The 22,129-nt window shown below is 37.6% G+C and overlaps 1 protein-coding gene across 1 annotated transcript in view; it reads right to left on the minus strand.

Moving 5' to 3' along the window:
* Positions 1 to 1,625: 1,625 nt before the first annotated feature.
* The window catches only part of LOC122843422 (TGF-beta receptor type-2-like), a 34,524-nt gene continuing 14,020 nt past the window's right edge, over positions 1,626 to 22,129 (minus strand). Inside the window, exons 4-7 of the mRNA XM_044138139.1 lie at positions 17,592 to 18,343; positions 15,647 to 15,788; positions 6,529 to 6,653; positions 1,626 to 5,637 (exon numbers count right to left, since the gene is read on the minus strand). Coding sequence (XP_043994074.1) covers positions 5,458 to 5,637; positions 6,529 to 6,653; positions 15,647 to 15,788; positions 17,592 to 18,343 — 1,199 coding nt within the window. The 3' untranslated portion in view covers positions 1,626 to 5,457. The remainder of the gene's footprint in view (positions 5,638 to 6,528; positions 6,654 to 15,646; positions 15,789 to 17,591; positions 18,344 to 22,129) is intronic.

Here is a 22,129-nt window from a genome sequence, read left to right on the forward strand (position 1 = left end):
CCTGTGGCACGGTTTATGTAAATAGAGCATTTGAACTGTGGGAAGGGGGCAATCAAAGAAACTCCCTGTGAGACAGAAACTCAGCTCATTGAAGCTGAAAAAAAAGAAAAAAAAAAAAAAAAAAGAGAAAACTTTCCAACTGCTCCCAAGTGCATTTTTTCCATCGTTGGTGGATTTTCAATCTTCAAGTATGGCACATTCAGATGGTTTGTATCAAACAAAGAGCATTTTGATGTAACAGAATAGGGCTTTGAAAATAAAACTTTGAAAAAAAAAAGAAAAAAGAAGGAGGTGTTCAGTGATGTACAAATATTGAGCAATGAATTTCTAAGCTGCCAAGCTTTTCTATGATCTCCTTAAATGGTCTTAGTGAAACGTTCTTCAGGCTTTCAGAGATTGTTTTGCTTTTTAATCCATGACTGCTGACGAAGGAAAATGACTGACTTTGTTCATTAACTCTGATCAACAAATTATTTGAGGGTTAAAAAAAATAATAAAATCAAATAAAAATTGTAATCTTTCTAGTTAGAAAGCTAAAACTGTGACATAGATGTCACAACTGCCAGGTTTCCTTTTAGACATTCATTGAATGTTTTCCTGTTTTTTCTCTGTTCAGGTAAAACCCAATAGATTCACCTTCACAAGTGGAACATTATGGCTTTCATTATGAGGGTCCACTTGACCTTCATTAGAAATTGATTTGAGTTTTGTTTTGAATGAAATAGATACCAAGATGGAAAATAAATGGAAAAGTAAAAGAAGAATGGTGTGGAAAAAGGTTTAAAAGAGAAAAAAATAAATAAGAGAAAGGGAGAGAACGAACGATAAGAGAAAATACAAGACAGCATCCTAGAAGTCTTCATCTACACCTGGAGAGAACAGAGAATCAAGAAATAGCAACAAACAACATATGCATATATTTGCAACAACAACCACAGAAAAGTACAGTGAGTTAATACAACATGTAGTGGTAACTGCAGCCCAACATAAATGCATCTGTAAATACCTCAGCGTAAACATTTGTTTTTCTATTTTCTTAAGTGTATAAATGGCAAAATGTGCCAATTTTGATACGTAATTTTCTCAGATTGCTTTCTCTTTAACAAAAAAAAACAAAACAATAAATGAAGTCAGATTCTATATTTGTCACATTGCCCCTGGTGGAGGATCCATGTACTACAGGCTTCAAGTGATACCGCTATGCAAATATCCAAGATGATGTACATGACGTCCCTGTAAAATGAAAATAGCAGCCAGAGTATCATGTTCTCGAAAATGTAACTGTTAATTAGATGCTTTTGGATAAAAAGAACCTGATTATCAGTTTCATCATATTTTATAACAAACCACAAATGAGTATCAAATAGATAAAGTTTAAATATATTGGAGTTTTTCACTTTGGTTTTTAAGGTGCAAACTAAGGTGCAAACTCTAGAAATTTTCTAGAAACAACTTGAAACCAATCCAGAAAATATCCCTGTAACCAGTGGCAGCTGGTTATATTAGTATGGTGTGCTAACAGATGTAAAGTAACATGATGCAGATTGGATTCCAACAACAGAAGGATCCAATTTGAAATGATAATAAAAAAACCTAAAGCATTACAACTAATTTTCTTCAGTGTTTCTATAATTTTTATTTCATCCATTTTATTTTTGCTGATTGACTTCATTCAAAAACAGCTTCTTTGAAAACATGTCAAGCCAAGATCTTGGCAATTAAACCAGGCACAGAGCACTTGTAGAACAGAAGCCGTGAGACAAGTATAGTATTTGATACAGCACATTTCCATAATAAACGTATCCCACTTTGCTATTATTTGGAGTTTCGCCATACTAAAAAAACATTCTTTGTAATAGTCTGTTTCTTTTAACAGAACATTTCCTAGCCATACCAAAAAAAGGATTGAAGAGCTCATGTAGTAATCAGATTCTCCACCAGATGGCATAAAACAAGTGCATGGATAATCCATCAGATTTCTGAGGAATGTACCAACCGAGATCCCAGAAGTGGATCTAAATGATACGATGGTGCTACACAGTTGAGCAATAAAGTAACATAAACTACTATCAAAATACCGGACTATTAAGTTAATCACTAGAAAATGTGTAAAACAAAAAACAAAGTCCAAAGAAAGACCAGAAGTCAAGAAAGTCCAAAGAAGACTAACTGTCTCTCTCCAAGGAAAGCATGCAGACATTAAAGGTGTATTCAAACCTAAACAACCTTCAGACTTTCACTCAGACAGAAACCATCTTAGCTGTCCTCTGGCTCTGCGCTCTAAGCTGAAGTTCTCCGGTCAGTTTACGCAGAGTGCTAAAAGCAACACAGGCAAAGTTCTGGGATGCAGTAAGTGATTTAAAAACCTACAGATTCTTGCAGATGGACAACCTGGAGAAACTGTGAAGCAGTGGCTCAGATGTGTTGGCAGGAAGCCAGAGGCAGCTTAAGTCAGATATATGGGCTGAGGATCAAAACGGCTGTCAGACGCTGCAGAGGCCATCCGAGCAAACACTGAGCGGACCTGCTGAAGCCCTTATCTCATCTCTAGCTCATTCAGGCAACTGTCAGTGTAAAAACACACACTATGTCTGTCAATCATCACAGGAACTGATGCTTCAAAAGCAGCTTGAGGTCTGTAATATATGGGCTAACAGTCACAACTTGAGGTTGTCTTTGTGTACAACCTCAAGTTGTAAGATGAGTGTTTCTAAATGTGCTGCCTGCACTTTGAAGCAAACTCTCATTAGTGAAGGAGCCAGATTTGTCTGATTTCATGTTGCTGACTTGAGAACAGCTAATGCAAAAAACAAACAAACAAAAACATATTCTTATTCTCACATGTGGGGATATTTAATTAAAATGGATATTTTATGTGCAAAAAACCTCAACTGAAACTGCAACCCAACCAGTTTAAACAGGACCAACCCATTTTGCCAAAATGAGTTGTTAAATATTCAGCCAGAATTATGATGTCTACAATAACTGAAAGCTAAAGTGCTAAAGGACGATTAACCAAATATTGGTGGAAATACGTTTTTATTTTAGTCTGGATGTATAATTTTAACCCTATGTGGAATAAATGCAAATTTAAGGATGCAATACTTCTTGTTAAAGTCAAGAAGTTCTTTTCTATTATTGCCATCCCTCCCTGAGAAAACATTTAAATAAATCATAAAAAGACAGTTTGGAAATATTTCCATACCCATGAGGAGCTACGCTAACTTCTCATCAGAGCGATATGAAGAAGCTAAATCTATTCATTGCTTCATGGAAATGTTCCTTTACAAATTTTGGACTTAACCATTTTTGGATATTGGCCGCCTACTTACACAGTCAGCTTCATATGCTGGAGATGAAAGTTTTAAATTTCAAGATAAACGGCAATAAAATCAAAACAATAAGTTCAAAGCTGTAGTAACGGGAATAATAAGAAAAGAAAAACTAAATAGCTAATAAAAGAAGTGTATTACAAAAACCCAAATCAGAATGAAGTGTAGCTCAGAAATGTTAAAAGATTGGAAATCCTTTTAAAACACAATAGAAAATCTTTTAATATTGACTTTACACTTTTATACAAAAGTTTGATACAAAATATTTTTGGAGATTTGCTGAGACATTGCTATTCTGTATGAAAAAAAAGGCACATTAGCCCAAAACACCTTACATATTCAGCTTTCATAAAATATGGAAAAGAGGGCTTCTCCTCCAGTCTTACATCCTTAACATATTATATTGCTTTCCTTATTCTTTTTGGTCTGAATAAATAGACCTAATAATCTGACATTAAAGTTCTCTGAAGAAGAAACACACAAATACAAACATAAAAATAGTACTGTGAAAACTCCTGAACCACTTTTATTCCAACGTGTCTCTTTTGATCCAAATGTTTTTCCTCAGGACATCAATGACAAGTTCCTTCGTATTGTGTCCTATTTATATTTTAAGAATTTTTAGTTTTAGATTAGAAACATTTAGGAATGTTTTTTTTGTTGTTTTGTTTTTAAAGCTACAGACATACACAAATATGCATTTCTTTGATTTGATTTCTTTGGTACAACATAGGATGACGCTTTTTTTCAGAGCTTCCAATTTAAAAGGAGATTCTCTTTCATATACTGATAATCTGCTGTAGATTCAATGCTCCTCCTTTTTGGCCCCACTAATAAAGATGTGTAAAGCACACAAGAAAGATTTATTATTATTATTATTGTTGTTTTGTTTTTTTACATGATCTCACACTGAAACTTTTAGAAAAATCCAACCTTATATTGTGGCGTCTCCAACTCCAGCACCTCCTCAGTATCGCACCAAGTTCTGCAGAGGCCCGCTAACGAGCCGTTCATTTGATTCAGCTGTGCTGGAAGAGGGAGGGGGAGTCTAAATGTTGACGGTGGCGACTCCAGCGTTAATTTGACAACATTTAGCTTGTGAGATTCATTCATTCCTTAATATTCTTTCATATTAAGAAAAAATACAATTTGCCATAACTGTGCATATTTAAATCAGGCTAGGTTCACCTCAAAGGGTGTGTGGATGGGGGAAAGACTTCAAGGTGTGAATCCAGATGTTGGGGGTAAATACAAGGTGGTTAGAACAGAGCTTCATTTTAGACAACTGCAGCAAAGAGCAGTAAGACAAGTAAGCTCATTTTAAGGCTTTTACACATCTTTACCAGGCAGAGATCCTCGTAGTTCATTGGTTTTCTTGTCCAGTTTCCTCATATAGTTGTAAAGTCTCGCTTTGCCTCCATGTTTTGGCTAAACATTCCTTTAGGAAACATCACGCTGATGCAGAAATACTTTGCTATGCTTTCACAGACATTAACTTCGCCACTTGTCGCTGCATACAATAAACATAAAAGATGCAACCAGTTTTAGGCAGTTAAAACTGGTTCTTACATTGTGAGTTTAATGCCTTTTATCTGTAGCTGAACGAAAAGCCCACTCTCCACTGGATTCAGTTTTTTATACACCAAACTCCACCTTGCATTTTTGGTCAAGACATTCATGTAAAGCCAGAAATAAAACATAAAAAACAATACAGGCACTTGAATACAAAATAAGCTGTATATTAGTGTATTAAATTCCTCTGTAATTTACATAGCTCCCTTCTGTGTGCAGCTCCATTTGTTTTCTATACCTGAACATTTTCTGTGAAACTGAAACTGCTCTCCACTTTGGTGTCTATATATACTGTATATATTCTTATTCATAAAGTGCAAATAGTACTTGGTTAAAACTGATGCATAGTTTGATCTCCCGTGTTTGTTCCTGATGATTTCTCTGGTAAAAAAAGAAGAAAAAAAAAGAAAAATCACTGTCATCTTCCAGTTTGTCTCCTTTGTCACACACCAAGTGGACTGAACAGCTCCATCCACTGAAAGTCCTTCCTTTCTAAGCTGTTTGGTTGTAATGCCTCAGTCACCCTGGAGGGGGCAGCAGTTCTGCTGAGCGGTTACTTCTCGTCCACCACAATGATTTCCTCCAGCATCTTCTCCTCCGAGTCGGAGCAGTCTGACAGCTTGTCCAGGTACTCCACGTCGTCGAAGCGCTCGGCGATGCAGTGCGCGGTGAGGCGGGCCTCCGGGTCGTGGTCCCAGCACTCCTCTATAGAGCTGCACACCATCTGGATGCCCTGCAGGGGGACCACAGTCAGACGGTCAGTCAGAGACGGACTTCCAGAATGATCAACAAACTGTCCTGACGTTCCCATCTACTTATAACGACAGAGAAAATATCCTATAATTTGTCAGAGATGGAACCTTACTTTTGGTTACTCAGAAAGTTTAGCTTTACCTTTATTGGAGAACTTAAATCTGAGAGAAATCAATTCTCTCTATTGTTGGAAAACTTTTGAGGGGTTGCCACCATTTAGTCATCATCTTTTAAAAAAATTTGCATTGTAAAAAAACCCCCAACCCATCAGTATCAACAATAATAGTCTTGTGATCGGAAAGTTGTAGGTTCGATTTCAGCTTCCTCCTGTAACATGTTGATGTGCCCCTGGGCAAGGCATTTAACCCCAAGCTCCCTACTGATCTGCGTATGCGATTGGGTGAATGTGACTCTAGCGTAAAGCGCTTTGAGTGGACAAAATGATTGGAAAAGCGCTGTATAATCCATTTTCCATAAATAACTAAAAAGTTGAGAAACTGAGATTTTTGAAGCGATGCGCACTTTGGAAAATTAAGAATTAAAATGAGGAAATTACACCTTACAATACAATGTAAAAGCAGTATTGATTTAAAAAAAAATCTGCATTTAATCCACTTTTTATTATAAGGACTTGCTGAGGATGATTTATAAACTTTTCCATAACCGAAGGAAAAAAACAATCTTTCTTGCGATACCAGAAACCAAACCCTTTTTAAAATGACTTCATGGAACAGCTGCATTTTGTTATACTGAAGTTAAACACAAGTCACACTTTTGCAAGGCGCAGTTTCTGTATTTGAAGAGAAGTAAAAGAGAAGCATGCAGGTTTTCAAACATCATCATACAGAAAGGACAGTGTGGTGGTTCTTACTGCGTGGCTCGTCCAGCTGTTGGGGATCTCGGGTCTTCCTCTGTCTCGAAGGACGCTGTCCTTCATGCTCTCCACACATGGGTGCTCCCTCAGGTTCCCAAAGGGGGGCTTGTACTCCTTCACCTCTGCATGAAAGATCACACAAAACATGGCACAAGAGCAAAAAGGTTAACTTCAAAATTTTAAATTTGGACATGTATCTATTGTTCCTATCAGATATGACTCTGTTGAGGAAATGACAGTGAACCACACCAGAAATAAATAAACCTGCTGTCGGAGACTTTCATTCATCTTCTTTAGAAACAATTTTCTGTTCTTGACGCCACAACAAAACATACACTGTACGATGTAGAGGAAAGCTGCATTAAAGTATACACTTCATTTTTCTAAAGATTACAATGTGATTTTGTCTAATGGAACAATCTTATGCAATACAAGATAAATTGTCCCTGATAACCTATAACACTGTTGTTTTCACACCATTTTAACTAATACAATGACAATGGCATGATAATGCAAGTTCGCCTTCTTAAACACCAACAAACTTTGAGTTTGTAAAGAACTCCTAACACTGGAACTGGAAGATATTTTAAACATCCTAAGTCAAAGAAGTGAAAGCAATAAATAAAACAAAAATAAAAAGCAGACAACCAAAACCATTAATAAAATGGATTATGATGTCTCTGTAAACAACGTAATAGAAATACCAAAGATATTAACAATCAGAATAGACTTTATTGAGCTCATTTTAATTCATCAGGCAAGTAAGTAATTATTACGACAAGCATAGGTATAACTATGATTAATCCAGGATAAACATTAATAAACAATTCTAACTATTAAAATGAAATGATCATTTTGCTCCTGTGTGAAAGAAACAAATTTCAGAGAATCTACAAAGCTCACAGATGTGCAAGCAATGGCTTCTGGGACCTTTGTAGTAACTTAAACTGAAATTCTCCTCCAGGTAAACTCCACACAATACCGTCATGTTTGGTTTAGTCTAAAGATAGTAGGAATGCTGACCATCATTAAAGGAAATCAAAAAACAAAATTGAATCAAAATCTGGACTCAAAAATGCAACCGAAAACACAACATGGTACAGTTGAGAATTTCCTCAAAATTCAGACAGCTGCACTGTTTTACAAGGCTGGCACATATTTTCCCATCTTCAGGTCTTTTTTTTCCTGAAACACTTGTCAGAGATGTCTGTGCAAACTGTCTGGGACTCCATATGAGAAACTCTACGTTTTGTATCTACTGCCAACCTGGCTGCCTTTCCCCCAAACTCCCCGCTTTCTCTTTTTCCCTGATTAATGCTCCCCTCATGACTACTGTCTGCTTTTCTGTTATTCTGCAAGTTCCTATTCAGTCTGAAAAGTCCCAAGAACACAGACACAGCCAGGTTTCTTGCACGAACTTGGAGATAACTTTGTTTTTGGAGGCTTGACTAATCCACTGTCTGACTTTTACTAGGCTGTGGTGGCACTGACACTTGTTTTGCGCAGTGAAAGTCATGTGATGCCGTTACATAAACGTTTTTAACACATTAAAGGAGCTTACTTGGAAATATATGGCACGGACATAACCTACCATTAACTATAACTTATACAGGCCCTAACTTCAATAAAGACAACAACGCCACTTCAGTGAAACCAAACTTGGTGGGGATTTTTTTTCCCCCTCAATGTTCACAGATGATGTGGTCGTAAGAGCAAAAACTTTTTCCCCAGTGTGCAGTTGGGCAGTTTGATCGCCAACACCCAATCTCTCTGCTCACACACATGTACGTACAACACCATCGGCCACTACAGTCGCACACATCTTACAGTTCTGACATCTGGAAAACAGCTGCCTCTAGCCTCTCCGCCCACTCTCCAGACTGGGCCAGCCTCTCCCTCTGGGGAATGAAAGCATTTCTACGTCTGCAGCTCCACAACCCGCCTCACTCCACTATTATCCCTCTTCTTGGCCCCACCCCGCCGAGGAACGCCATCGAAGTCATTTCAAGCCCTAAATCTGGACTGGGTAAATTACACAGTGGAGAAATTTGAAGAAACAGAGACAAGAGATATAAAAGATCTAAGAGTTGAATCCAACTTTTCCTTTTCTTGGCTTTGTGTTGAGATTTCCCAACTTAAAAGTCGTGGAAGAAAAAAGGACAGGAAAGCCATGTCTGATGCCTGACTGGCTGGTTCTGGGCTGTTCTCCTTGTCTCAGATTAGATCACGGCAGCAGAAAGTCAGAGGGCATCAAAGACAAAAGAAAGAGCTTCACTGAGTGGCGGTGAAACTGCGATATGTCTTTTTCAGTTCGTGTTGGTTTAGATGTATTCTTGCTCCAATTTTCTCTTAAGTGAATTGAGTCATGGCTGATTCACTCGGCACTTGGGACAATTTAGAAAAACAAGAGGTGGAGAATGAAAGCATGCAGCTCTTTTTCATTACGCTCTACATATATCAATTTAATGCTTATGTACTTCTGATTCAGGAACAAATGCAGCATGTGGCATCAAAGCTGCTGTGAAAAGACTTCCAGCTAGCAGTAAAAACAAACAAAAAGAAACCAGCTACAGTACAGCATGCATTCAGTTAGTATTCAGACTTAGCTTTCTCTTAAAGGAACAGCGTAGATTTTCCAGAAATGGGGATTCTGTGGCGATGTTGATGGCCGTCAGTGTTTTACTGACAGAAACAGACGGACATTTGGAGAACCCGACTAACTGCTGGTTAAACTGGAACCAGTTGTGTTACTGTTAACACATTTTCAACCTCCCACTATTCTTTTTTGAGACTCAAACTATAACTGCAAAGTAAATAATTTCTTAACATGGATGAAAAAGTACTAGTTCTGCTGGCATATTATTTCACTCTGCCAGTGGAAGTTGAATTTTTTAATCAACATTAAGGAATTACTGACTTAAAACAAGCTTCTACATATTGTTGAAAAGCTACTTTTAAGTTTATTTTTTATTATTTCAAGATATTTGATCTTAAAACTAGATCTTACCAATTCTTACCAAAAAAATGTTTGTAAGAATTTGTGTATTTGCAGCCTAGCAGTGCTTTGTCCATTTTAACACACTTATAAAGATTGCAATTGCAATTTTACTTGTTAAAATTGCAAACTTATAAGGGAATATTTCTACACAGGTGACTGGCTGGTTTACGGTTTATTTCATACAATATATTTTAAACACACATGGCTATATCTCTCCTTTTATTAAAGGAAGAACTGGGAGGATTTAAACTATATACTAGAACTCCTTTCATGTTATTATGATCTGTGATCTACATGTTGATCATCCATGAGATTCTGATTCGACCCACCACCACTAACACCCAGTGGTTATGAGATAATCACTGCTACGAAGAGTTCGCCAGATCTGAGCAATCTGCAGCTGTTGAAACATCTTGAGGATGGTAGACAACCACCAAGTTTGTTTATAAAAAATCTGAATAGAGTTTAGAAAAGCCTAGAGGAAGACCGTGACATAGACGCTGTGGTTTGGGAATGTCCAGCTGGGGATCCCCCTGCCCATCTTAAACAAAGTTCAGGTTAATGTTGTGAGTTATCAGTCATAACTTTTGCATGTTGCATGCTGTTTGAGGACACAAGGTCACTGATATTGATGAATCAACACGTACGATGTGAAAGAACAAAATTATTTTTAATTGGTTGGTTTGGGGTTGTGTATTTATCATGATCTGGAGTGGGATGAACTGTTTTAAAACTTGTTTTAAATGAGGAAATGTTTGATCTTTCCTACTTTTATATAAGTAACATATGTCAAAACACTTCAAACTTTATTGTCACATAACTGTATTTTTTGTGCTACTAAAAATAAGCTAACTTAGATAATATATATGGGTCTGGAGATTTTCAATTTTTGCTCCTAAACTTTTCTTTCCTTTTCAACAATTTCAAGGTCATTTCCCTCACCTGTCTCTCCTGGTAGTTATTACATGCAGTGAATTTACTGCCTGAGTTTTTTTTAGACTTTCTCACAGGCCAAGTAAGTTATTATTATTATTATTATTTTATTTTAATGCCACAAGTAACTTGTATTCTGCAGCATGCATTATTTTTGGAAACACACAATGAAAATTTGCTAATCAAATGGACTCCTGGGGATGCATTCAACATTATCACATTATTATCACAGGTTCACTCACTGTGATAATGATATATGACAAGCACTATTGCATTGCCCATCCATTGTTTGTACAAAGACTTTATCTATAAGCACAAGGATATTTTCTTGGATTTTAGTCCTAATCAGCTTCACCCAGCTGCCTCTCCCAGAGAGCTGCCAGCTCTGGAAAAATGGGAACAGAGATACAGTATACAGAAGACAGGAAAAGCACATAAACTGCCCCGGCCGCTTCTATCTTTAGTCCATAGGTGGGACGGGAACTCCTGTGCTTCCCCTGTCAAGAAAGTCCACCACACCGGCCATCCTCCCTCCCTGTCTGTCTGCTTGTGGCTGAATTAGGAAAATCATTGGGCTGTGATAAACGTTGCGTTGCAAAAGGTTTAACGGCTGCCTGCCTCAGATGAGGAAAAAGCAGGACAATATGCAAAAGAAGGCGAAACCTTCAGGATTGAAGGATTGCATTTGTGTTTTGTCATTATTTGGTTCTGTAACTGATATAGTTGTTGAGGATGTAGATAAACAGAGAATACAGAAGAATACAGAGTTTTACTTGATAGTATACAGTAAATGTAAAAATATGGGCTTTTTCCAGAATCAATTTTCTAGAGTTCTGAGTCCTTTATGTTTATTTTAAAACATAAATTATGAAATTTTACCTTAATATTTATGGCAAAATTCATGGATGAGAAAAAGGGAATAAAGTAAGAATGAAAGATTAAAAATAGAATTAAGGAAGAAGGAAACAAAGAAAGAAGGGAAATAGGGTGCTATGCACAAAGAAAGGAATGAAGAACACAGGAAAGCAAAGAAGAAAGAACATGAAGGACGGAGGGATAAAGGACAGGATAAAAAAAGACAATATTTAGGTACAGGACAGGGAAAACTGTGTAAAAAACAAATATTTTTCCATTGTTTTATTTTCTCTTTCCATATGTAGTCTGATCTGAAAAACACTGAAATCAAATTCCAGACTTTCCCAGACGGCGTAGAAACCCTGTGACAAGTTTAGTTCTAACCTCTGTCATTATACTCTGCCTGGCCCACTGTCAAAAGACATTAAAGAAAGGATAGATCCAAATTTCCAAACTGTTTCAAACCTCACACTAAAACCAGTTTGTCTTGGAATAGTTTTCACTAAAACAGGAAATGGGCTATTTTCTTTTCAAATGCACCCACTGGGCTCACATAGCCTTACAGCTGGAAAGGAAGAGGGGGTTTGGGTCACATGGGTCGCACACTGACGGTTTGCGTAACAGCATTGATGCACTTCAAGGAGATCTCCCCCGGAGAGGGGTTATGGGGGGGAAAAACAGGAAAGCACCAAAGCAGGAGCGTTCATGCCGAAAGGCGACTCTCCATCTCTGCTCTGACACAATGGAGACGGGAGCAGCGGCAGAACCGAAACGGGACCGCTGAGACTTCGGAGGGAAGTGAAAACAAACGGTCGAGCATGAACATGAACTCCTGCACAATGCTTGAACTGCCGATAATCACTCATTTCTATGATTTGCACACATTCTGACCTTGCTTGACACACACACACAAGTTACGGCACATTAAGGCAGCAGTGGGCTGATTCCTCCGCTGGAAGATGGATCGCCTGTTTGACACTTTCAGGCTTGGCTCCCGTCATGACTAATGGGGTCCTGGATGGAGTTTTTGTCGGCATCTTGTAATGAACACAAAGAGGAGCTGAACGCTGCACTCCAACTGCATAAAGATAACACACTGCTATTCTCTACAGGTCAACTTTTATCTTTAAGCGGAACTTAAGAGGAAATTTCCAAACACTCCAAAGGGAATTTCATCAAGAAGTGCTTGTACTGTTCTTGTAATGCTTTGCATCCAAGTTAATGTCTTAACTGCAAACAAAAACTGGTCACTGTGAAGAAATACAGTGTGCATAAATTACTACATTACTTGTAGGCACGCCTACATTCTATCTATTGGGGACACGTAACTGTATGCAACAGTTTCACTTCTGCTTTTAGTTTGGGGGAAAAAATAACAGCCGTCTTTTACTGTAAATCCAGCTGTTGTGTGAAGGACTCCGAGGTTAATTAGAGAACATTAGTGAACAAAAAGCCAAGGAACCCAGGAGATAACCAAGAAACACTCCAGAGAAGTCAAAGAGAAAATGGTGAAAACCCTTTTACGAATAGCTGGATTATAAAACAATATCCCGAGCTTTGTACATTGCAGAGACAGCAGTTTAATCTAAATATTCTTAACAGCAAACCTATGAGCGTCAACCTAAACTGACAGGCTGTACGAGGGAAGTGGAGGAGCAGTAGTGATCCACAGATCAGGTGGGAGACTCTGCTTCTGACTACAATGGTGGCCTTCACAGATCTAGTTTTATGAAAGAGTAGCAGGAAGAAAGTCATTGTGCAAAGAAAGCATAAGAAGTGCCGCTGCCAACGGGACTTCACATCATGGCAACAGTAAAATGGAGAAGCTGGAAGGTTGATGTGAAGATGGATACAGGATGTTACTGGAACGAAAGTTGGCATATAAATATTCTAAAAACTTTTGAAACTTTAATTGTTAACAATAGGTGGTTCTACTAAATATACATAGGGATGCTGAATATTGACTTAGTCTATGAAATAAAACATCAGCACAATGTTTTTTTGCAGTGTGACAAATTTTGAAAAAATCCGGGAGAAAAAAGTACTTCTGCAAAAACTGTAAGCACCAGTGGATATTATCTTCATGAATCAGGAAATGTTGCTCTTCACTACTTCCAGCAAAATTTCTTCTACTGTTCTGCTATATTAATGTCAAAGATGTGACAGAGAATTTAATTTCCAAAACAATTTAAAAGTTTCCACAAGCCACACGAGCCTTATAAGCTGTCCCTTCTGGCACCGATTCAACACGAACATGCAGTTCTTTTATAGGATTTTTATTTTCTGTGGATGAACTGCTAACCTCTTGGTTGAACCTCAGTTCACTCACTGCAGAATATATTAACCACTATGGATAATTAAAGGGTTCTCTGATTTCCACGCTATGTGTAACATTTTCTGGCAGAAACGCAACGCTTAAAAAATAAAATCCTTATATAATAATAAAGAAAAGTTTTTTTTTTCCATAACAAATTGGTGAATAGTTCTATTATCTCATATATTGCCCAGTTCCTCCTGATTGGGGGAACAAAACAACTAATCTAACAACTAAAAACTATAGATAAATGCGCATAATCGAATTTCAGATAATGACAAACATATTTACAGACAAACTGTACTATATTTGGTTTTTTATGGATATAACTAAATAAATGAGTGCCTTTGTGACAGGCTACAGGCAAAAAGTATCTGAATATCTTATATTTATTTGGTTCTTTGCTAAACTGTCTATCATGTGAGTCAAAACACTGGTTCTTTCATCGAGTGTAGGAGACTTTTAATGTGTGAATGATTCATGAGTCATAAAAAAAACCAAACTGCTTTAGCAAACAAACAAATGTCTCTTTTTCTCCAAGCTCAAATGATAAATGTAGTTTTCTCAAATGGTTTTGATTTATGAATGGATTCACGTGCCTATGCATGCATATCTGTATCCTTCAAGAAGTATTTGTGTTGAATATGAGGTTAGACAGATTATTTCTTCTATTTGTGTAATTATAGGAATTTTATGCAATTGTCTCAAGACAGCAGAGGGAATTTTTCATATTACTTTAAAATTTAATGAGTTAAAGGATCTTAATATTAGCAGATAGTGATACAGTCTAACCCCAGCAGCGGTTTGGACTTAGAATTTTTTGTGTGATATTTGGTGGCGCTATTGTAATAAAAACAAAGATTATGATTTTAAAAATATATTTTTTAGGTAATTGTGTTAATGTGACTGCACAGTGCAGCAATCATAGAGCCACAAAAAACAAATATTGCTCTTGAAAACATTCCTATGTACAACGTCACTTCTGTGCACCCCTCTGTTTTGTACCAATCAGTTTCCATATTTATACTTCCAACAACCAGTTCTGTGATGTGAAGCATTGCTTTTTCTATCTTGATAAACTCTTGCATAGTTTCCATCTTCACATGATTAAATGTGACCAGGAACAAAAATCTATTTCAATTTTCTTAAAGAAGAGGAAGTAAAACGTTTTCCTATATGCTTGTCTGCTCTAAAAAAATTTTTTCTTCCATCGTTTGGAAAATGTGGGAAAGCTTCCTGAGAAATATATATTTACAGGAAGTATCTGTGAGTGAGACAGAACCAGTGAGTAAGTCCCAAATCCAGAACTTCTGTTCTCTGTCCAGACAAAATGAATAAGTTAGTCCATTTATCCTTATGATTTCCTGTGTGATAACATGGAGCAGATTGGCAAGCCAGACCCGACTGCTACATCTCATGCCTTCCTTCTAGTGCTACACTACACACATAAACATCAAATGAGTAATAAATAATTCACATAAAGCTTAAAGTTGAAGATTCTCAACATATGAGAACAGATATCTGGGTAAAATCAGGAGATATTTTAATCATTTCAAGTGAGATTGCTGGTTTGGATCAAATAAAAAGAATGAAGCAACCAACAAACATGTCAGCACAACTTTTAGATTACATTTTTTAAAAATTAAAACCTCAACTTACTTGATTTTTTCACTAATCATTCTTAGTGTATATCAGATATCTTTTTAGGAGACGTACTCTGTGCCAAAGAGGCGCAGAAACCTGTTGTTTTTACACTGCAAGTTTAAAAAGCTTCATGAGTTATTACCAAGCATCTGCTCTTATTTTAAGCACCATTTAATAGATTGTTGATGGTTTTATTCAAATCCTAAACACCTGGAGTATCCTAACTGCATGAAAGGACCACAGAGCAAATCAAATCAAGACGTCAAAAACACCTGAAAACCGCAAATAATCAAATTTTAGTGCCTGAATTTAGTTGCAAGACAATATCTCCTAGGGGTAATTGAGAGTTTCTGTATTTTCCAACACCTCACCTCCGATCGCGCTGCATCTGGAGATGATCTCCCACAGCACCAGAGCCATGGAGTAAACGTCTGCTTGTTTGAAAGACTCGATGTTTTCCAGATTGATTCTGGACTCCAGCACCTCGGGAGCCATGTATCTGGCAGTGCCCACCTGACAAAAACAAAATAATCAATAAATAAATGTAAAAACATCAGACAAACCCACAGACTTACACGACTTTCTTAAAAAGCCACTATGACTGTTTTATTGAAGAGTGCTTGTTGAGGAGTAAACTTTCATCTGTAGTTGTATCAGTAATTGGGTGACATGCGGACACTTCGTGCCTGTGCATTTGTCACAACAGGTTTATTTGAAACCAAACATGATGAATGAGAAGAATAATTAGAAAGTAAATGTGTCCCTGGGCTCATCAATGCGACGCTTCTCTTTAATAACCTTATTATCAGCTTGGAAAAGAGAATCCTTCACATGCATTAAGAGCATTAAAATGCATTAGCTGTGCTTGTGCAGCCTATGATGAAGCTTTTTCAAGATGAGTCATTTTAAAACGAGAGTGAGCTATCACATCAGAAAATTGAGTCCATTAAGTTCAAATCCTTGTGGTAGGAAGGAAATAGCCTGAGGCCGCTCATTAAGATACGGAACGTTGATTTTCTTTCCCTAAACTAACTTGGCGCCCAACAAAATATTTATTTCCCTTGAACTTTTCTAACATTTTATTACATTACCAACAAAAACTCAGTGTTTTATTGGAATAATACATGTTTGTTTTTTAATATTCTTTACAAATAAATATCTGAAATGTGTAATGAGTTTTGGTTTTCAGACACACTTAGTAAATAATTAATACTGCAATTACATCTGGAAACTTGATGGATAATTCTCTATTAGTTCTGCAGACCCGTTTCTTTGTACATTGGTCCTAGCAAAAATAATTAAAACTCATTCAAATATCTAGTTTTATCAACTTTTGATCTTATGAAAAATGCTTTTTAATAATTTTTTTTTTTTTTATTTTTTCCCACCAGGGGGTCTTTTGTGGGCTCTAGTGTCCCTTATACAACAGTAGGCTGACAGAAAGGGAGGAAGGGCAGGGGGGAAGACATGCGGCAAATGTCGTCGGGTCCGGGAATCGAACCCGCGACGGCCGCGTCGAGGACTGAAGGCCTCCAAACGTGGGTCGCACTACCCTCTACGCCACCGGAGCATGCCCCTCTGTCAGTTCTAAAGAAAAGGCTCCCCACAGCATGATACTACTTTCACTATGTTTCACTGTGACAATGGCTTGTTTAGAGTTGAGTTTAATTTTCCACAACACACTGTATTTTCCTGTAGATGAAAACGTTTAACTATGCTTTCATCAGACCAGAGCATTTTCTTCCTTATGTTAACTGAGGAAGAAATGGATTGAACATGGATTATGTGTCTACTACCATTGGCTTCATTTTAGTCTGTTCTTCCATAAACACAAAATTTGTGTAATTTATAACCAATAATTGACGTGATGACAGATTATCTTGCCCATTTTCTGAAGGTCTGCAGCTCTTTCCTTTTCTGATATGACCCCGCCATCTTTATTTCTGTATTAACTAGCTCCAATTAACAGTGACCATAATTAATTGTAAGTTTATTAATTGTTTGCATCCTGAAACCTAGCCTTAATTTAAATGTTTCCACTTTTTGTCTACTGTGTTTCTTGCTCTTACGACCAAACATTATTTAGGGCAATCAGGAGTGGAGGGGACTGAAAAACAAATTAATTCACAAGTTTCAGATTGTGAAACTTCTGAAACTTGTGGTATGGTCTGAAAACCATACCTCATTTTCCTTCAACTTCATAATTATGCACTGCTTTTTCTTCACTCAATCAATCACATTAAATAGCAAAACTAAGCACAGTGAGAGATTTTGGAGCTGAAATTAAATGATGAATCAAGGAGCAGGAGGTCTTACCTGTCCGCTGTTGGCCAGCTCGTCCACAGACAGAGAGTTGTCCAGTCGAAGTGCGAGGCCAAAGTCACACAGGCAGCAGGTCATGTCCTTTTTCACGAGTATATTTGAGCTTTTAATGTCTCGGTGAGCGATGGGAACCTTGCAGCGGCCGCAGGAAGTGCGGTCACTGTGCAGGTGTGCCACTGCACGGGCCAGCGAGCTCCCCAGCAGCCACAAGTCGTGCCAGGAGATGATGTGATTGGTTAGGTACTCTTGGAGGTTCCCCAGTGGGTGGTAAGCCGTGATCAGCCAGTACTGTCTCTGCCCCTTCCTCTCCTCTGCTGTCAGGAAGTGAAGCACGTTTTCATGCCTGAGGTCCGCGTCTGAGAAAATGTCCTTCTCGTTCTTCCAGGAGGCGTACTCCTCAAACTGGAAGATCTTGACTGCCACCGTTTCAAAGCCATGCTCCTCCCGGACCGACGAGCCTTGCTTCAGCTTGGCTTTGTAGACCTCGGCAAAGCGGCCCTTACCGACCAGAACGTCCAGCTCGATGGGCAGGAGCTCGGTGTTGTGGTTGAGGTTGTTGGCGTGCGTGGAGCTGCTGTCTGAACCCTCATTGTCTATGATGGGGTGCTTGTCGGTGTTGTCCAGTGGCTTGCGTGGGTTTTCCTGTGGACTGCAGACCCGGTAACAGTAGAACGAAGTGATGACAAAAATGGCTATGACCAGAAGAGGCACCAGGCTGACCAGGATGACAGGCCCAACCTGAGAATCTGTGACGAAGACAGCGAGGATAAACACATTAATACTCCAGATGAATCCATCTCTAGATAAAACTAACTTTAGAACTACGCTTTGGTATTGTGTCAACGTTTTGTTGACACAATACCAAATTTAAAGTTCAAAGGGCCCCAGGCAGGTCAGCAGTAGAGCGTGTGCAGCTGTACCAGGTTCGATTCCCGGTCCATTTACTGCATATTCTCCCGATCTCTCTCTGCCTTTCTTTCTGTCAAGCTACTAATGCAAAAAGGCCACTAAATAAAATCAAATGAAAAATAAATAAATAATTTCATTAAAGCATTACGGTAATATAAAATAATCTGTAACACTTTATTGGAAGGGATGTGCATAAGACTGACATGACAATGTCATAAACATGAAGAAGTCTTCATGAATGTTTACGGCCCTTGTCACAAAGTGTCATTTGATAAATAATGACACTTTTAATGCAAAGTTGACACTTTTAATGTACTTCTAATGCAAGTTTTACTGGAACTTTGCATTGAAAAGTGTTATTTACTGAATAATGCAAAGTCGACACTTTTAATAAGCTTTTAATTCAACTTTTAGTGCACCTTTGCATTAAAAGTGTCATTATTTACCAAATGACACGTCATCACAACAGTTGTAAACATTTATGAAGAGTCATTTAGAGTCATTCTTTAAATACAAGGTAAAGATTTCTATTGGTATACAATGGAGAACAGAAGTTAGGACCCTATGCACATACTTTCAAACCATAATAATAGTTTGTTGCCGAGAAGTTCTGTTAAATCTAGCCAGAGACTTTGCTTTTACTGCAGAAATGTTTTATTTTATAAACATGTCTGTTTTGATTGACAATATAATTGAAGAGAAAAATGAAAGAGGCTAAACTGTTTACACTGGGATTTTTGAGCGTTTGTAGATGTTTATCTTTGTCTCTTTAATCACCCAAATTGTGTCCCAATTTGAGACACAGTTCTTTGTGTCTTTCCCCCAGGCTCCTTGATCTTTGCTGATTTTTTTCCCCCTACTTACTGGAGTATGCATTAGAACTCCTTCTGTTTGGACTTCATATATCATGCAGCTGATGATCCTTTGGTTGCAGGAACTTTTCATGAATAATCCTCCCAGTGGGTTAATTTAGATCATTGTAGGTACTCATCAGTAGAGAATACATCCCCTTAAGTTTCATCGAGATGGATGTTCTCTAAAACGCTTGAAAAGATGGACATTTAACTAGTACAAGTGAAGGTTTTGGTCTTTGCAACCCTATCTGATGGGGATTGTAATGAAAACATGACTTTTTACTAACCCCTGCTTTTCCTTTTTTTCTTTTGCTTAGCACAATTATCCTCCGTTTTACACAGATTCCAAATTGCCTATTCAGATTTGCTTGTGGGATGCTCGTCTCTCCAGCTAAGAGTTCGATGGTACTCTTGGGTCAGCGGAGGAACTGCTCTTTGGTTGTGGAATGTCCATTTAAATTAAAGTCTGGACCACAGATCCAAAAACAACTCCAAACCCCAACCCAGCCAACCACATATTGTGCCTCTTTATAGAATTTGTTTTATTTTTGTGCGTTAGGGGAGGGTGTGTCTGGAGCCTGCGACTGTTTTGGAAAACAGCACCATTTGCTGCATTTATAGTATTCATTTTCAAGTTGCAGTCATAAAACAGGATGTATAAGAATATATCAGTACAAACAGCACAGTAAGTAGCAGCAACTCTTTCCGGTTTGATCAGGTTAAGAGATCTTCATGTTTTAACGTTACTTTTTACTGCTACAAATATAACGTGAAAAAACATATCTTAACATATTCCACTTGTTACAATAAATGACAAGAATACATTTTTGGAGGACACTGTGAGACAAAGGCCTGGAGTCAGTCTTGAACAAGGTAGTAATATTAACGTAAAGCTCATCTCACCGACTCCCCAGACCAAGCCCTCGAGCTCTCTATAATTTTTTTTCTCTTTTTTTTCTAAACAGGAAACCGCATGTCTGAAATCCTCTGCAGGGCCCCAGACAGACAGTTTGTTTTGACTTTCGTAGAGTGAGAAGTTTTTTTTCCACAACAACCTGTCACTGTGCTTCTTGACGCAGACATTTGAGTAAAACCCTCAAGTTGTTGTCGACAACGTTAACAGGTCAGCATGTTAATGCAACATAATGTTATATAAGTTTAAATTGGTGTCATAAAATTCTTATTTTACCTTAAATTAAAAGTTGTTCACACTTGCTAATTTAAAAAGCCTTCACTATAAAAAGGAATGGTTTATGGGTTAGTAATTTGACCTTTAAAATTGACATTTGGTGTGGTTAATTCATCCCACAGTCATCTGTTAGTTAATTCTATCTTTGAGACAGAGGTTGATTAAAAACAGTTGAAATTATGAAATCTCTAAAATGAAAAAGAAGGGAATTGACCTCTCTAGTAGAAATTTGCTAAAATATTAAATAAAAGGCACAATGTAGACTTGGTCAAAAGGTGAAAAGGGGAGAAGATGGATGTTTAGAGGAATAAGAGTTCACGCTCTGATCAGCCATGATGTACAAAAACCCCAAACAAGCTTAAAACTGGGTGAGTAAGTTTGCAAGAAAGCAACCATTTGACAGCTGTAATCTTTCCAGGTGTGGTTGTGGTCAAATCTAATGATTGTACAATAGAGAGCACTATTTGTTTTTTTGCAGCTTTTCATGGCATTGTATTATATGAATACCCAGTGTTTGCTGTAGGAGCGTCATGGTGGCTCTTAACGGCAGACATTGTACATCAATCATTAAAACTACAAAACACATAATATTCCCAACATTTAGCCACACAAACAGTTTTGACGTCACAAACGTCCATAACTTTGAAATTCCGAGAACTTTTGAATCAAAGATTTATTTTTTTTCTCTGCTTTTCTGACTTCTGAAGAACTCCTTCAAGGGAGTTTTAAACTACAACCTGTCTTTCCCGTCGTAGCTTGCTGTTCTACAGTGCTAATGTTAGTTTGTATATAAGCATAAATAAAATGTAGTTGTGGATAGTTTATTTTTATTTCCATTCTATTCTGTCGTAGCTGCACAGAAAATGACATACTATATCAACAAAAACAAAAGGTTTTGCATACATTTGTAAAGTTTGTTGCAATGCCCTTTGGCTAACAAGGGGGTAAAAACCTTTTTAGTAAAAGTAGTTTAATGCAAGAGCATTAATTTACTGACAAGATTAAAATTGCAATCGTTTAGTTGTCTGCCACACAACATGTAACTGGTTTTAACTTTTATTTGTTTTTTAAATGACATGCATTCCCCCCATTAAAGCATGTTTGTGAAATTAGCACTTGCTAACTTCAGATTTTTGGCTGACCTTTCCACAATAATTTTCTAATGAATCTACTTTAATCCTTCTTTCCCTTCTATGCAACTGCCACAGTTTGCCAGACCTACTCTGCTGTTTAAGACAAACCTGCTGAACGTAATGAGCATAGACATTCAGTTCAGTCAGCCAATCTGCCACGTCTACAAAAAAAAAGAAGCATGTCTGTCCCTTTCTCTGGAGCAACTGTTTAGAATATCAGCTGACTAACAGGGATGTGTTGTGGCATGTTTGCTCCTGAGTTTCATGAAAAAGCCCACCTGCCTGCAGTCTGTCTGCTGAGATAACTTCCCCCTTGAAGTTTAAACTTCTTCAACTGTTTAGGGTTTAACAAGGACACAGATAAATTTGTGTTATGAATTATGTTTTATGATGTCTTGAACTCATTTGTAGCTATTTGTGTTGCATCAGGAGAATATACTTTTACTG

The sequence above is a fragment of the Gambusia affinis genome, linkage group LG14 (genome assembly GCF_019740435.1).
Source record: "Gambusia affinis linkage group LG14, SWU_Gaff_1.0, whole genome shotgun sequence".
Lineage (NCBI taxonomy): Eukaryota > Metazoa > Chordata > Actinopteri > Cyprinodontiformes > Poeciliidae > Gambusia > Gambusia affinis.